At 33.3% G+C, this 18,407-nt stretch overlaps 1 protein-coding gene across 10 annotated transcripts in view; it reads left to right on the forward strand.

Annotated features, from left to right (window-relative positions):
• The window catches only part of LOC138694789 (adenomatous polyposis coli protein-like), a 531,541-nt gene that overhangs the window by 491,132 nt on the left and 22,002 nt on the right, over positions 1-18,407 (forward strand). For 9 of the 10 annotated variants that reach the window (XM_069818859.1, XM_069818853.1, XM_069818852.1 and 6 more), the window contains 5 exons: positions 3,397-3,541; positions 6,490-6,656; positions 9,380-9,537; positions 13,447-13,700; positions 16,209-16,449. In XM_069818859.1, the coding sequence (XP_069674960.1) occupies positions 3,397-3,541; positions 6,490-6,656; positions 9,380-9,537; positions 13,447-13,700; positions 16,209-16,449 (965 nt within the window). The remainder of the gene's footprint in view (positions 1-3,396; positions 3,542-6,489; positions 6,657-9,379; positions 9,538-13,446; positions 13,701-16,208; positions 16,450-18,407) is intronic. The other variant, XM_069818858.1, reaches the window with a different exon arrangement.

Consider the following 18,407-nt stretch of genomic DNA (forward strand, 5'->3'; position numbering starts at 1 on the left):
AGTTATCCTGTGACATCCCAACGAATCTCCATCATCATCTCATCACAGGTGTAGAATAGACCAGCTTCCTATGATGCACTCTCCAGAACGATTCTGTAGGTCAATTGGTGTATACAACTTGCTTTTTATGGGAGAATGACAAATAGTCAAGTACTCGCCATTGGGAAGGGAGGATATTCTAGTATTGTATATAAGTATGCTTATCCCTTTGACATGTAATTTTCGAGAATAAAATCTAAAATGTATTTAAAGTTGTGATATCTGAATTCAGATTAAATATCCTGTTGATAACTATGAAATAGTGAATAAATTGTTACAGGCAGCTTACTGAAAATTCTCCTTCACCTCGTCCTCTTGTTTTCAGTATTTTTCTTTCCCTGGTGCACATCTTTCTTCATATTTTTTCCTTTACCTCTTCTTTCTTGTTCTCATTATTTTTCACCAGTTTCTCATCTTTATTTGGATATCTATTTTTACCTCTTCCTCATGTTTTCAGTATTTTTTTCGTTTTACCTTCTGCTCTTCACTTTTTACTCTTCCTAACTTTTCATGTTTTCTTCTTTTTCCGCCTTCTTCACCTTCTCTACACTCTCTTTATTTTTTATTCTTCATTGAAGGTAGTATATCAATTTTGAATGTATGTATTTAATCTGTCATTCCGATGTTGGAACATAGATGCCTCTGACAGATGTTGCAGTACCAACAAGGAATTTAGTTACACATATTTGCCAATAGGGTTATAGGGACAAGTGATAAGTTCATCGCCTCAAACAGCACCTACAATGCAACTAAGGTATTACTAAGATGCAAGAGAGGATAAATTTGGTCCAGAGGCTCTAATTTAGACTTGGAGTTCTTTAACATGCCAGAAAACTCTGACATAGGACTCATGGCTTAAAGTCTCTCCTGGAGAACTTGCACTCCGGATTTTTGCATCCTGAAAAATCCATCGACCCAGTCGAGTTTGAACCTGCAACCCTTGGGCCTAGAGGAAAGTGCTTTACCCCTAGACCACTGGGGGCGACACATCAACTTTGGACATTAAAAAAAGGTGCGATTTTTTGTTTTATGGCTAAGTACATATTTCGCAAGGCTACTGCTTGAGACAACATAGGACAAACATAAGACAGAGAATGCACATCCATTACCTAAAGTAGGTGTGCATACTAGGGTTGTCAACTTTTTTTTTTAAGAAAATACAGGAGACTAAGGAATTGACAAAATTTCACATTGGAAATAGAGAAATTATTTGGCTCAGTTACTAAAAAACAACTTTATTCTACACTTCGGCAGCTAGGCTTAATTAAAAGTATTTTGAGACAGATTTTGTCTTTCGTAAAATTTGAAGTCAACTGCAATTTTCAGTTCTGTTTTGATTAAATGTGTCGTGCTCATGTTTCGAACATCTGTCCAATTATTGTTCATGAGATGAAACACCCTTTTTATATGAGCATTACTGCTTGGTATGCTTAGAATAAATTAGCCAGTTTTTTCAAATTTATAACATTAACACAGTTTGATTTTGAGTGAGTGAGCACTAAAACCCATTTCTGCCAAACATTACTTTCTGCACATTTTAATACCTCTTGAACAACAAAATTCATCATATAAACAATCATCATTCACGGAAAAATTAATTGTTTAGAATAAAAATTTGTACATTATGCAAGAAATAAGGGAGAAAAATGCTCGAAGAGAAGAATAATACAAGAGCCGGGAGACTGCTAAAAATTAGGAGCAAATACAAAACATCCCGGGAGAGTTGGCAACCCTAGTGCATACATATCAGTGGCGTACGGTGGGTTTGAAGTTGAGGAGGCCAAAACGTGACTGATGAGAGGTTGCATATTATGTATTAAAAATATAGGACCTGTCATTATCTCATTATTATTACAGACTTATACAGCAAATTCACCTGATGATCCTCTTTGTTCACAAGCCAATCAATTAGGTCACAACATACTGAACATCTACTACTAGAAGAAACTAGAGACAAATCTGCATTTATTTCTAAACTAGGGACAAGTTTACATTTATTTCTAAACTATCAATATTTAATATCCTATATAAATGAATATATATATATATATATATATATATATATATATATATATATATATATATATATATATATGTATTCCAATGGATACCATCCCATTGTGGAATCCTGGGAAACGAGAATGCGGATGCTTTAGCAAAGAAGGGCAGCACTGCTACTTACAGACCTGTTACTAAATCTACGTATTACTCTGTGAAAAGATTTATTAAATCTACATACTTAGACTTCAACAAACAAAATTTGATAACACAATCCCAAGGGAAAAAATGGAACTCTCTGCATCAAAATCCACAGTTAATTCCCGATTTACCACGAAAATCGTCTGTAGCTGCATTTAGATTGGCAACAGGCCATGATTGTTTGGCCAAACACCTGCATAGAATTGGAATATATCAGTCCCCTAACTGTCCATTGTGCAACTCAAATCAAGAAATGGATTCGGAACACCTCAAAATCTGTGCTTCAGTGGCTGGTCATGATAATATCTTTGAAAAATATTGGAGTGCAAGAGGTCAAATGACTTTATTGTCAAACGCCTGGCATTAGAAAACAACAACATATAAATGAATATATCTCGTAACATAAAATAAAAAAATAACAGGAACATCTGCAAACAAGGAAAAAAATCTGCCAATGTAAAACAAAACTTTCAAGCAGGGAGAGAAAACTAACAATACATGACGCGATTTTCTAAAGCCAACAAGAAAGAAAGAGAGAGAGAGAGAGAGCTTGTCAATACAGCTGAACATAGCAGAGATTAGCGATACACTTCTTAGCGATGAGTAGGACTTCTCCAAATTTGCCTCTTCTCACGGGTTCTCGTCAGGTTTAAACACTCTGCTAACCAGCTATCTTATTGCTTGAACTGCTGTTGTCATCGTTACCTGGGAGAAGAGTCATATAGTTGTCTCTGTCCCACTCTTGCATAGACACTGCAGGCTGCTCAATGTCGATTGTACAGGTTGCAGCACTTTATTTATTTTTTTTTGGTACAAATTATTTGTACTATCTATAGCGAGCAGGCATCACCTGCTGGATGTGGTCAGCTTGACGTAACTTACATCTTAGTTGTACTGAATAGTAAAATCAATATAAAAGGAAAAATGTCCATCGTTTGCTGTAACTTGTCTATGATCTTACTTCAGCTGGAATTAATACTGTCATATTATAGTCTAGTAAAATATTTAGGAAGGCCGGGGAGGCATGGCCTCCCTTGCCTATCCTGTAAATCCTCCATTGATACATGCACATTTCATTGAGAATCGAACCTGAATCAGCTTGAATCACAATACATGTTAGATAGGTACGGACTATTGAAGTGGTTGGTTCTGTTTCAGGCAAAGTGGTTACGTTTGGTGGAGCTGATCACTACGCTGAGGAAACACCACTCATGTTTTCTCGCTGCAGTTCCCTGGGTTCTCTGAGCAGTTTTGAACAGCATTCCATTCATGATGACCGTAGCTCGGTTATCAGTGATTTTAGGTAAAGAGAGCAGAATCTTGTTATGTGTATGCTATTTTTATGCTATCCAACATGGTTGGCCTAATGTTCTGAATCCTTATGGTGCTGTGAAAGACTTATTAATAAGAATTACTCTGTGCTTATACTGGCATAAGCAACCATGCCTGTAACAGTCAGGTTCTACTCTGCTGAAGTGTAGCTAAAGCTGTTATCCATCAGACAGTTGATATAAAGTATTGCAAACTAATTACTCAAAGAGTAACAAGGAAGAAAATTATTAGAAATACAGAATTTATGAACAGAAAATAGTTACAAACCTACAAACTGGCAATCATGACTTTAAAGTAAACACAGGACAAGTTTCCTTAGCAGAATATTTCACAAGCTATTACTTTATATTAGTTATAATCAGGACTCGAAATGGACTGGAGTGAATGATATTCCAGTTTGTAAATTTTAGGAACCTGTTACTTCTCATAAGAAATGGGTATTGTCCGTTCTGGATCATTTTAATTTGGTAATTATTTGTGATATAATTATATGATATTGCAGTACTTTTTCAATTAAGTGTGAATTAAATTGCTATATTAAATACTGACGATGACACCATCAGCATTGTCAGTACTGCTTTATTATGTTTTAGCATTCATATAAGCTCTCATTAATTTATAATACTCTTGATATGCTTGATTCTGCATTGTATATTGTTGAGATTCTGAATAATAGCATGGCATTTATGAAATTATAAAGACTGAGCCTGAGCAAACTTTATCACTCCATATCGAGCTAATGATCAGATATCATAGGCCACTGCTGGACAGCAAGTCGAATTTCTTATTGTTTAAACTGCGACCTGAGTGTTCATTTCAGAGACTTTGTGAAACAAAGATTCCAGTCATGAACATAGGGCAGGAAATCATTCTCTTTCACTAGTAATAATACACTTAGAAGTAAATTATTAAAGATATGTGCATTTTATTCAAGATATTTTTTCGGCTGAATGAAGTGAGTACTCTTTGTGGTTTTTGTCCGTGTAAATATGAAAAAGGGATGAAAATTTCCGAAGACATGTGTCCGAAGTTGTTATATTTACAGTGATGTGTGTATTAACATTTCATGATAATGCTCAGCATTATCTCACTGGTCATTAATTCCATCGTGATCGTCATCAATAACACCATGTCCACGAAAATAAGAGAGTATTCCAGTTCGTGAGAACACCCATTTCGTGCCCTGCTTCTAATAATAATTGGATTTCATGCAATAAAACAAATACAATTGAAAAGTGTGATCCCAAAACTCACTCAGTTCATTTGGCCATTTTTATGATTTATACATATATGTGATTATGTTTGAGAGCTCTATCATTATATTTTAAGCTTGTTTTCTTCCAAAACAATGCCAATCCTTGTTTAGGTTTGTGTTATTGTGCATGTGACTTGAACACTCCCTCAAACCGTAGATTAGTGAATAAAAAAAATAGTCCAGTTTTTTCATAAAAATGAACTGAACGCATTTTGGGATCACACTTTTCAATTGTGAAAAAGGATCACATAGTCCAATATGATGCTTTGGCTGGGGGTGGTAAGATTTACGTTGGGATACTGAATGGTGAATATACTTTTCCAATGCCATGTGAAACAGATGTAAGTAACTATGTTGACCATTTTCATATTAGCCTCTCATCCAATAGTCCTAGACTAATGATAGGTTTATGTTTCAGTCAAGTCAAGTTTGTCATAAGTCCAAAAGTCATTATACAGAATGTGTAAAGTACCAGCAATTTTTGTAATGCATATGAAAGGAGAAGAAATCGTGCTCACTCTTGTAAACTACATCAGAATACTGACCAACGTTGTATTCTATAAGCAATAAAAAAACTGGATTGTATTGGTAGAATAAGGAAGTCTAAGCAGCAGTCTCCCTATACCAGGAACAAATGGTGCTTTTCTTTTCCAGTGAATGAATACAAATAAATAATTGTAACGAAGAAAATAGCCTATATACATTACGTATAGAGTGGCATAATTATCAAGAGCTGACTAGTATAAAGGGATAAGTGATACAACTATATTTTATAAATTATAAATGGAATTCTAATTAAATAGCAAAATATTTCAACAGTTGCTTACCATTTTTAACTCTAGCTAGCTATGCTAAGACAGATCTTGGACGAAGAACAAAATGAGTACTCATCTAGAACCAGTCTCTCGATCTTGCTATGATGTAAGAAACAGAAAAGAAGGTGAAAAGAGTAATAAAGGATTATCCAAAGCAACAGCTGTATCTAGAGTGAGGTACAGTAGAATTCCTCTTAACTGGCACCAATGGGACCAGGCAAGTTCCGGATACAAGATTTTGTCGGATAATTGAATAAGTATTTTAACAAATTATCTGTTCGTATTTTATGATGCCAACATGTTGAAACTGCAGCCATATAAAGCTTATTTCTCAATCACTTGATCGTAACTAAATAATATAAAACTGTGTGGATTTTCTTTATTAAAACACATCACTTAACACAAAAATACACTAATTTTCGGTTTGAATATTCACTGAACGATCTTTGTTTTGTTTGAAGCCCTTAGGCAAGGTTTCTGTCGTACATGCTAGTGTTGTTATAGGAAGACACCTCCATAATAAACCAGTCTTGTCGGCGTTATGTATTTTTTCCACACTAACAGTACTCTCAGACACAATTTTCTGAAACCGATTAATAAACTGATCCGCGGACACTTCATCACTTGTTCACTGGACACATCTAGTTTTCGGATTCCATGTCTTTCTTTGAATCTGTTAAGTCACCCAATGGAAAATCCACACTCACCTTGCAGTTTTATTTTCTGGTGCAATTCCTGGCTTTTTCTTGTAGCATCAGCCCAGAAATGCACATGGTCGTAGTCGGAGACTGTCTGCACAGTGTTAATTTCAATATACTATTTTTCTTATACTTTCATGTATTTTTACAGCCGAAGAACAAGTGGTATTGTGTCCCCAAGTGAACTTCCTGATTCTCCAACCCAAACTGTTCCAACAAGCCCTCATCATACAAAACCACCTGTGGAGTTCACTAGTAGGCTGATGGAAGATGGTGGTACTGTCAGAGCACAGCCTGTTCCAGCAAATAGGCAACATGGTGAGTGTACATTAAAATTAGAACAATGCTGTCGGCAACAGAGTTAAAAATTTCGGCAAAATTGTCAAAATCATTGTTAGTTCTTGAATCAGATTTCCAAGTATCCACAAATACAACAATATCCTCACCTATGTAGTATTTTTTTAGTGCTGTATTAGTTTTTATTTTCTAATGGACACTGTATTTCACAATTTTTTCGCCGAAAACCTTAGATTAATCTAATCTGCGGATGACATGACTGTGACTCTAAAGGTTTACTTTTATTGCATAAACAAAAGTGTTTATTTGAGGAACTTAACATTTTATAATTAAGCTTTGTTGCCAACTGTTGCTTGTTTATTGATCTTTTCTGTGAATCCATTACCAAGAAATCCACCCATTCGAGTTTTTGTAATGGCAATTATTCTTTTAGTGAAATGAATAGATAACTTGATGCCTACTCTCAAACATAAAGGATGACTTCCTTTTCCCTTCTTATTTCCCTCACAACCTATCCAGAATGAGAGGCACCGTTAACAGCTACGTTGCACCAGTTGCATATCGTTACATGTTACTAAAAACAGTATGCCCATCACTAAGCTACGCTCATGGGCGAGTGCACCATTTTTTATCAAAATTTTACCACTGTAAAGTTCGCATTTCACCCTGTTCAACTTCAGTATCTGGTGCATCAGTCATGATCAAAGTTAAACGTGATTGTTTACTGGGATAAAATTTAACTGCTCGTAATGGAGTGAATTTGTAGAATTTATCAGAGTCAAGTTCCAACAAAATGGCAGTGTGATTCAATGGAATAGAAGAGACTTGAATTATTTAAACAGAAACCAATGTCAAATTGACGTTATTGTGGAAAGAGGGGATCCTTTTGGAGAATACAGGGAGAGGAAATTCGAGATTTCGTCTGTCCAAAGAAACTGTGTGGTGGTTAGCGAATAAAATGAATGAAAGTTTGGAATTTACCACTAATCGAAATAATCCCATATCACCCATGAATAGTTTCAACAATGTTACGATCGTATGTTACAGAGACATTTAATATTGTGATTAGTGATATTCTAACATTCATCATACCATGATTTTGCGATTATTAAATATGTGTCGAACATAATTGCGTCTTTCTGCCCACGCTGTATTTCATTTCCTTCAGTTTTCACATAATTGCCTCTTTCTGCCCACGATGTATTTCATTTCCTTCAATTTTCATATATGAGCCGTTCAGAGCAAAAGTGGTGTAAGTCAAAATTGGGAAGTGAGGTTTAAATTAAAAATTCTGTAAAATACAACACAAAGTAGCAATTAATATGGCCTCCTTGCTATCCACTAACTACTAATAGTTTAAATAAACTGAATATTAATTGCTACTTTGCTCTGTATTTTACAGAAAATTTACTTTAACCCACATTACCCATTTTTGACTTACACCACTTCTGCTCTGAACGGCTCATATAAGAAACATAACCTATCTGGTGTGATATTGAATTCCATCAAATAGATGGATTTCCGGGTGTTGTGGGAATGGTAGGCTGTACTCACATCAGAAATCAGTCTCCTGGAGGAAACAATAGAGCACTACCGCAAGAGAGAATCGTATTTTTCTATCAACTGCCAAACCATTAATTTATCTATCTGTAACATTATAAACAAACAAATCAAACAGAGCACTCTAACAAAATTGAAGCATGTAACAATTGGGTAGTATCTGTTTTTATCTTTGCTCTCCTATGGATGCTTTCCTTTGTAAAAATGACATACGATCTCGGAGTTAATTCGGATAAAGAGGACAGTCAGAAGAATGGGTTTCTGTGACCAAGGATCATTGTTGGGGTGCACTGCAATCGTATTTTGACCATGGGTTTTCTTTTTACCGTGTTCCCCTGACCCTTGATCATTACGTTTTTGATCGAGATTGGTGCACTCGGCCATTACTCTCGCAGCTGTGTTACGAGTTTCCCTCACACTCCTCAGGCTATGTACACAGGCTAAGATTAAGGCCTGAGATAACAATAAGATAACACAGAAGAAACATAAGACAATTGGACATTGTCCAATTGCTATGGAAGGGAGTTAAGTTTTCTTCTGGGACTGTTGTCACTAAAAGAGAGGATTTCTTTTGTAGTGATCAAGTGATTGGATTAGGTGTTGCACGATGTGCTTATTTACTGGTATGTTTCACATGTACTCAATAACTCTATCCAACAACAGCAAACACGGTTTGCAGAGGATTTTCCAAGTTTTGAAGAGAGTAAAAGTGTACAGGACAAAAAGCTTAGGTGGCAGTAATATGTTTTGACCAACGATTCTTTTGCAACTATCTTGCAGGTCGCATGACGGAAGCCGGTAATACAGCTGGAGACAGTGAAAGTGCAGATTAAGAAAGAAAATAAAATTTGTGCATTGCATCTAGATGTGACTATCTTCCCTCTCAAAAAACTTAGGAAACATGATGGAAATAATAATCAGTGAACCTTTTACCAAGAATTACTTAAACATAACAGGGTTATAAAGTTAAATGTATCAAAATTGTCAGTTGTAATTTTTCATGCCCTTTTCTTTATTTCTTTTTTTAAATTTAATATCTATGTTTACATATGTTATATTAATTTTTTTGAGGATATACTGAGTCCATAAGGGCCACCCTTAATTGGGGGCAGTTTTTGTAATAATAAATAGGATTTGATTTATTTTTGTTCAATTTTTTTGTTACTTGCTAGGTGCTTTCTTAGTTGCAGGGCGTTCAAATGCTGTGAAAGGCAGTGTATTTGAAGACGACGTAGTAGCTTTCAAAGAAGAGGACACACCTGTAGAATTTTCTAGGGCAACAAGTCTGAGCTCACTCACCATTGATGATGAACCAAAGATTTCTAATGATGCTATGCTGAAAGTAAGTGTATCCCTTTGTTACAAATAAACATTCTGTTCCAATACCTATTAATTCGGTATTCAGTACAGTACTTTCAGGTTAATAATTAAAAAGTAAAATCATCTGAAAAGCATTAATGAGAACTTGCATAATGTTTGAAATAAATGAGAAGACTGTTTAACCTCGATTGATTTACTTCATCAACAAACGTTACATCCATCGTAATCTTACTGTGAAGCAGTGACAAGAAGATATTCTGTTTACTAACATTGTGGAATCGTTGCATAAATTAGTTCCATCTGATATACGGAGTGTTAGAAAATAAATGCAAATACTTTAGATAAATGATAGATAAAATCAATAAAAATTGAAAATTGCTCATTATGCTATATACAGTATAAAAATTAAATAACATTTTGTAGGCATGTTCACAATTTGCTAAGTGTACATGAATTTGAAACAGAAGAGTTTATTTTTTAAGTAAGGCCCAGCTATAGCCCAGTCAGTTAGCTGAAACTTTAAGTTTCTACGAAAGTAGACCACGTTTTGACTCTCAGCAAATCCTGACATGTAATAGAAAATGCGGCTGCATGATAATTATGTTTTCTGTATAAAATTAAATTGGAATACGCAAATCACACACATATGTGAAATATTTTAAATGAAAATTCACACACTAAAAAGAAATTTTCTTCCATAACACTTAAAAAAGAATGTTGTTGTTGTTTTCTAATGCCAGGCGTTTGACAATAAAGTCATTTGACCTCTTGCACTCCAATATTTTTCAAAGATATTATCATGACCAGCCACTGAAGCACAGATTTTGAGGTGTTCCGAATCCATTTCTTGGTTTGAGTTGCACAATGGGCAGTTAGGGGACTGATATATTCCAATTCTATGCAGGTGTTTGGCCAAACAATCATGGCCTGTTGCCAATCTAAATGCAGCCACAGACGATTTTCGTGGTAAATCGGGAATTAACTGTGGATTTTGATGCAGAGAGTTCCATTTTTTCCCTTGGGATTGTGTTATCAAATTTTGTTTGTTGAAGTCTAAGTATGTAGATTTAATAAATCTCTTCACAGAGTAATACGTAGATTTAGTAACAAGTCTGTAAGTAGCAGTGCTGCCCTTCTTTGCTAAAGCATCCACATTCTCGTTTCCCAGGATTCCACAATGGGATGGTATCCATTGGAATACAATTCTTTTATTGAGTGATATTAATTGAGAGAGCATTTTAGTTATTTCTGCTGTTTGAGATGAAGGTGTGTGTTTAGAGACGATTGATAGAATAGCTGCTTTGGAGTCTGACAATATAACTGCATTTCTAAATTTATTGATGTGGCATAGAAGATTCCTGAGACTTTCACTTATTGCAATGATTTCTCCATCAAAACTTGTTGTTCCATACCCAAGAGATCTATAAAGTGAGAAGAGACAGCACGTAACACCTGCACCGGCACCTTGTTCCCTGGAGATCAAGGATCCGTCAGTGTATAAATGAAGCCAGTTTTGTGGAGAGTACCTAATATTAATTGTTTCTTAAAGGCAATTGTTTTAGTATTTCAATGTTTACTTCTGATTTCAGTATTTCTTCTGTTAAATTTAAATTATATTCTATATTTAATAGAGTTAAAGGGTTTGGTTTAATTTGTAAGTTTTCTTTTAAATTCGGGATATTGATTTTCTGTTTTAATTCTTGAACAATGGATATGAAACTTTTTTGAGTTTTCAATCTACAGAGAGGACTGTATGAATGCCAATTGTTTCCTGGTAATCTGATAAGTTTTTCATATTGAATCAGTGCTTTTTCTTCTATTGTCATTTTGATGCTGTTAATATTAGTGAGGAATCTCATAGAATCTATTGGAGTTGTTTTGATTCCACCAGTAATGAGTCTGAGAGCTTGGTTTTGAACATATTCTATGTCGTTTATGAAAGGTGAAGTAATTAAAATTTCTCCGCAGTATGTCAGCACTGGCTGTATAAACATTTTGTATGTAGTGTTCAAAGTATTCCTAGAGCATCCCCATTTCTTTCCTGCTAGTGTTTTTAGAAGGGAGAATCTTTGTTTTGTTATTGTAGGGTTCCTGTCTTCGGTTTTGGTGGAGATGGATAGAAGCAATGATGACTCTATGGCCAGATCCAGGGTCTTCAATTATTTTTTTCTTGGTTTCGTGATGGATATCTGATGTTACTAGTAATAAGTCTGGATTTGTACCAGAACCAGAATAATGAATGAAAGTAGGGGGATCTTCTTTTCTGTAGACAAGTTCTGCGGTTGTAGTATTTAGGAGGTCCATGATCATTTTTCCAGGTTGGTTTACATTATCATAGCCCCAAAGTTGGGAGTGGGCGTTAAAGTCACCAATTATGATAGTTTTAGGTTGTATATCAAACAAAGTTAGATCAAGGAGATTATTAGGTAGGTTATAGGCACTGTAGATTTTGAAATGTTGTTGATTTTTCCATACTTCAATTTTTATTAGTTCTAATTTGTCTTGATTATTCAACTTAAAAAGAATGTAGTACAGTTGCTTTTGATGCCTCATTTTGATTACTATGATCTCTCTCCGCTGATCTTAAAGTGAGATTGACAGAAAGACTACAGCATGTTCATGATGCATGTGTTCGATTTATTTGCAACATCCATAGATCTGACTGTATCTCACGTTCACTTAATATATTGTCCTGGGTCCTTCTCAAAGATTGAAGAACCATCCATTCTCCTACCTTATTCTTCAATATTCTTCAGAATTCTAATCCTAGCTATTTAGCTTCTTAATTTCAAAATTTGTCCTCATATAATGTTACAGATACTCGTTCACATCACCATATCACACTTTCCATTCTTAAACATAGAATATCCTTCTCTTTCACTATTTCTGTAGCCGATCTTTGGAACTCTCTACAACAGCATGTCAGAGACTGTCAGACATTATCTAGTTTTAGAAATAAATTAAAACCACACTTCTTCAATTTGGATTCCCTTCAATTATAAGCCCATTTCTTTGATCACCAGATTAATTTATCATCATAGCTATTTTGGTTTTATTTATATTTCGTAAAGAGGTAGTTTTTCAATGGATATCCTCACTGTGGAATAGTAGGTAATGAGAAAGCTGACTTCCTGGCCAAAAAAGGAACAAACATCAAACTCAAACTAATACAGTCTCTTTTCATGCCTCAAAAGTCAGGATCAAACACATAGTTCAGTCCTTTTGTAAACAGGAATTCCTGAAGAAAAGCAAAAGCAAACCTTGGAACATTCTGCTAGACATTAATAACATCTCAGATTTACTACGAAAAAAGGCTGTTGCTATATTTCGCTTAACAACCAGACATGATTGTCTCGCCTCTCATCTACATTGAATTAATATCTACCAGCATCCACAGTACACCCTCTGTAGAAATCAGAACTCCACCATAGATAAAGAACATTTGCTACAATGCCCAACAATAAAGAAAATAGATGCTGATTTACCATCGCAGCTCACCAAATACTATTGGGATGCCTGCAGGAGAATGGAAGAAATTCAAGATCCTTAGCATTGGTCAACAACAACATATTTCGTTTTTTTTATCACTTTATTACATTGTATTTGTTATATTCTTCTTTCTGTTTTCCCTCGTAACTATTTATACTGATTGAGTTACTTATGTATGTAGTATTCCAATCTATAGATCAGTATCTTACTTTCTTGTATTGTGGTATTACTTTCGTTTTGTATTGTGTCAAGTTTATCATTTTATAATATCTTAGTATTTTTGTTCTTTTCACTTCGTGTTTAATTTCACTGCTTGAATATCTTACATTGTATATTTGTGACCTGGTAGAGTATAAGAGAAGGCCCTATGGCCTTAACTCCGCCATTGTAAATAAATAAAAACTAAGGAAGGGCATAATCTATATTTTATGTTGCAATGCAGGAAGTGGTGGGAAAACCATCTCCTCATCCCCGTCCAAGCAACATTCCAACAGGTATTCACCACACAGCTCGCATGGACTTGGTTGGGAGAGAGGGCAGGGAGAGGGAGGAAGGCATGGAGAAGCAGGACGTGGAGAAAGAAAAGCGTGGGGAGTTGGCAGATTGCTGTGAACTGGCTCCAGTTAGCGAGGGCGAGGAAGAGAATGATGAAGATATGTTGGCAGCCTGTATCAACATTGGCATGCAGAATAGCAGGTACGGACAGTTACACATCTTACTGCTGGTAGGTTTTGTATCAAATACCGTTTTAAATGGTGTTCAGTATACAGTGGAAAGATAGTATAACGAAGTTAGATAAGAAACTAAATTTATTCGTTAAAAAGAACTTCTGTTGTATAATGAAATTGTGCCAATGTCGAAATTAATTCGTTATAAGAATTTTTAATGGTAACAAAATTGTGTTGGTGACAAAATTAATTTATTACATACTTTTATTTTTGAAGAATTGTGGCAGTGTCGAAATCAGTTCGTTATAAGAACCTCTATAATTCAATATAAAGAACTTCTACTGTATAATGAAATTGTGGCAGCGTCGAAATTAATTCGTTTTAAGGAACTTCTCTTGTGTAATGGAATTGTGCCAGTGTCGAAAATTCGTTTTAAGGAATTTCTGTTGTATAATTTAATTGTGTCAGTATCGACATTAATCAACTTAATTCCTTATAAAGAACTTGTGTTGCATAATGAAATTATGCCAATGTCGAACTTAATTTATTATAAGGAATTTTAGTGATAACGAAATTGTGTCAATGACAAAATTAATTCGTTATAAGAAACTTCTATTGTATAAAGGAATTGTGCCAGTGTCGAAATTCATTTGCTATAATGAACATCATAATTTTATTCGTTATAAGAAACTTCTGTAGTATAATGCAATTCTGTCATTGACGAAAATGTGCTAGTGACAAAATAGAAACATTTAAGAAACTTCGTTAAATTATGCAATATTTTTCGGGTTATGCAATTAATTCGTTCTGATATATTATGTTGTGCCATTAACGAAATTAACTTGTTATAAGGAACTCTGTTATACATCATAATAAAATAAATTGTGCCAGTTACAGAATTTAAGAAACTCTTGTTAAGTCATGAAATTGTGTCAGTCACGAAATTTATTTCGGAATATGTATGATAAGTACTTTATTTGTTATAAGAAACTTCAGATAGTAATAAAATCGTGCTATTGACAGGATTAATTCGCTGTGAAAAAATCCTGATGTACCTATAATGAAACTGTTCGTGATAGAATTAATTCGTTTTAAGAAACTTGCGTAAATCATGAAATGTTATATTAATTATAATAAATGTTTGATACATTGCGAAATTGTGTCGCTGTGTGTGCACATGTATTGCCCGGATTTAACAATAAAATTATCGTCATTCTTTCTTTCCAAATATTATCAAGAAATTTCAGGATTAACGAAAAGTAATTCACTGTATATTTTCATTACACCGAATTATCACCTTGTAATCATCTCATTTCTCTGACTTTCTACAATTTAGGTTCAGTTTGTTTAAATATCTTACGAAAAGTGAGAATGTTTATCTTATGTTTTGTGTGTTAGAATAACCATAGAAAATAATTTCTGTACTATTTTATATAATGAAATTGAAACACAACGAAGTATTCTTTCAGAGTCTTAAACTAGAAATGTAACTTAAACTTTCTTAATTTAAAAGTGACTAATATTGTAACTCGTACATTCATTTGTGTTTCAACCACATTTTATGACCCAATGTAATCGACTAATCGTACTTTGTTGTGTTTAAACTACTGATACACATCTAAAATATTACACGTAAATTTAAACTTCAACTTTTTAAATTTAAAAGTGATCCATTATACCTAAGTCGTAATTTGTTATTGTTCTAATTACAATACATGCATAAAAGGTTACAAAAATGAAACTTAAACTTCATTACCGGTATGTACTGTAATTTGCTGATGTAATTTGCGCCCGGCATATTTTGCACTCTCTAATTTTTTAACGATTATTTCGAATTTTGTTTTTCTCCACATATTTTACGCGCCAATATCAAAGACGCGTCAATCAATTACAAATTGATTACCAACAATGATCTTATTAATTATAGACTATTGAATAGTTTATGATACATACAATACATTTTATTATGATTACAATAAATTTAGTTATTGCTAGATCAAGATTAAGAAAACTTTTTATTGCTACTAAATTGGAATAAAATATTGGCACAACCGTATTCTGAATCATACTAGATTCTAGATTAAAACATAGATCAAGCCATCCACGTAAAAAAAATGCGCAAATTACGCTAGCAAATAATATAATTTAATAATACCGTGGTCAAAATATTTCCTCCTTCGTAATGTTTTAGTTCTACCTCCCTACTAATCATATTAAAATGATACAGATTGCCATGATAACATGATATGATACGGAACTCTTATATAATTTATCTGTTTATCAGTACTGGTGTCAATATGATTGATTATTGCATGAAAGAGAGAGGAATATAATATATATAGCACCTAACACTGGTGATGTCATACAAATGCAGGCCTAATTTCTTCATATATTGGATTTAATAATCGATATCTAGAAGTCATCGTCACTATATGTCAGATTCACTTTGTCAGATGTTATCTTATCTCTGTGAAGACATTGATACTGATCACATATCATGAAGTATTAATGTAGAAATTGTGTATTGATTTATTAGGCAAAGACAATGTCAGTACAACATTGGAAGTGCCAACAAGAATGCTCAAGTGCGATCCAATCAGCCTGCTGCCAGTAGCAGATTTCAAGCATCATCGTCTCAGCCTTCACGCAGTGGACGTCCCAGTGGCATCCCTGTTAAAACTACCCCCAATAACAACTTGAAACAGGGGAAACCAAATCAACCGAAACAACAAGAAGGAAGTAGAGGAAGCACCACCAAATCCATGAACTACATGGAAGTAAGTGACATTGATCTAAGATTTTAGATTCGCATACAGAAGTGTCATTCATTCGTCCCATATTGGTTATTGAACATTTGTTTATTTAATCAATCATGCATTTGTTCCCTTATTCATCTATTTATCCTTTCATTTTTCCATCTGTCGTTTTATTTATTTTTTTTTTTCATTTCTTCGTCCATTCATTCATCCATTATTATTTTATTAATTCTCGTATTACTTGTTTGTTTATTTATTTATTTATCCTTCTGTCTCACTGACTGCCTGCCTGTCTGCCTGCCTGTCGTCTCTGGCAGTCTGTTTGTCTATTTATTTATTTACTTGATTTATTTATTAGTTCAGCCATCTGTTCATTTTGTATTTATTCATTCATTTATACATTTATATTTTATATATTTATATTATTACTTTATTCATACATTCATTTATCCACCTTCAAATTTCCTCATCTCTCCATTACTTAATTTGTTTGTTTGTTTGTTTATTAATTCATCTGTTTGTCATTTAAGTATCCATTCATTTTAGCCACTTATTCATTCATTAATTTATCCAGTTATTCATCTATAGATTTGTTTATTCATTAATTCATTCAACCATCCATTATTATTTTATTAATTTTCGTATTACTTGTTTATTTATTTATTTATTTATCCTTCTGTCTCACTGACTGACTGCCTGTCTGCCTGCCTGTCAGTCTCTGGCAGTCTGTTTGTCTATTTATTTATTTATTTGATTTATTTATTAGTTCATCCATCTGTTCATTTTGTATTTATTTATTCATTTATACATTTATATTTTATATATTTATATTATTACTTTGTTCATACATTCATTTATCCACCTTCCTATTTCCTCATCTCTCCATTACTTAATTTATTTGTTGGTTTGTTTGTTCATTAATTTATCCAGTTATTCATCTATAGATTTGTTTATTCATTAATTCATTCAACCATCCATTATTATTTTATTAATTCTCGTATTACTTGTTTGTTTATTTATTTATTTATTTATTTATTTATCCTTCTGTCTCACTGACTGACTGCCTGTCTGCCTGCCTGTCTGTCAGTCTCTGGCAGTCTGTTTGTCTATTTATTTATTTACTTGATTTATTTATTAGTTCATCCATCTGTTCATTTTGTATTTATTCATTCATTTATACATTTATATTTTATGTGTTTATATTATTACTTTATTCATACATTCATTTATCCACCTTCCTATTTCCTCATCTCTCCATTACTTAATTTATTTGTTTGTTTGTTTGTTTATTAATTCATCTGTTTTTCATTTAAGTATCCATTCATTTTAGCCACTTATTCATTCATTAATTTATCCATTTATTCATCTATAGATTTGTTTATTCATTAATTCATTCATGCATCTAATCCGCCATCCATCCATTTATTCATTTGTCTACCCATTTTTTATTTAGTTATAAACCTATTTATTTATTCTCTCATCTTTGTCTCTTTATTTATTCATTCATACATTTATTCATTCAGTGTCATTTAAGTATCCAGTGCATTCAGCCATTCATTCATTTATCTATCCAGTTATTCATCAATAGATTTGTTTATTTATTAATTCATCCATCTATTCATTCATCTGTCCATTTTTTATTTTTATAAATATATTTATTTATTCACTCGTCTTTTTCCATTTATTTATTTTATAAATAAATATTTATTTTATGTTATTTATTTCATTTTTCTATTAATTCATCTGTTTGTCATTTAAGTATTCATTCATTTTAGCTATTTAGCCATTCATTTATTAATTCATCTATTCAATTATTCATCAATAGATTTGTATATTCATTCATTCATTCATTCATCTGTCCATGTTTTATTTATTCATAAATCTATTTATTTATTTATTCACTTGTCTTTGTCCATTTATTTATTCATAAATCTATTTATTTATTCACTCGTCTTTGTCCATTTATTCATTCATTTGTC

This window comes from Periplaneta americana, chromosome 2 (assembly GCF_040183065.1).
Source record: "Periplaneta americana isolate PAMFEO1 chromosome 2, P.americana_PAMFEO1_priV1, whole genome shotgun sequence".
Lineage (NCBI taxonomy): Eukaryota > Metazoa > Arthropoda > Insecta > Blattodea > Blattidae > Periplaneta > Periplaneta americana.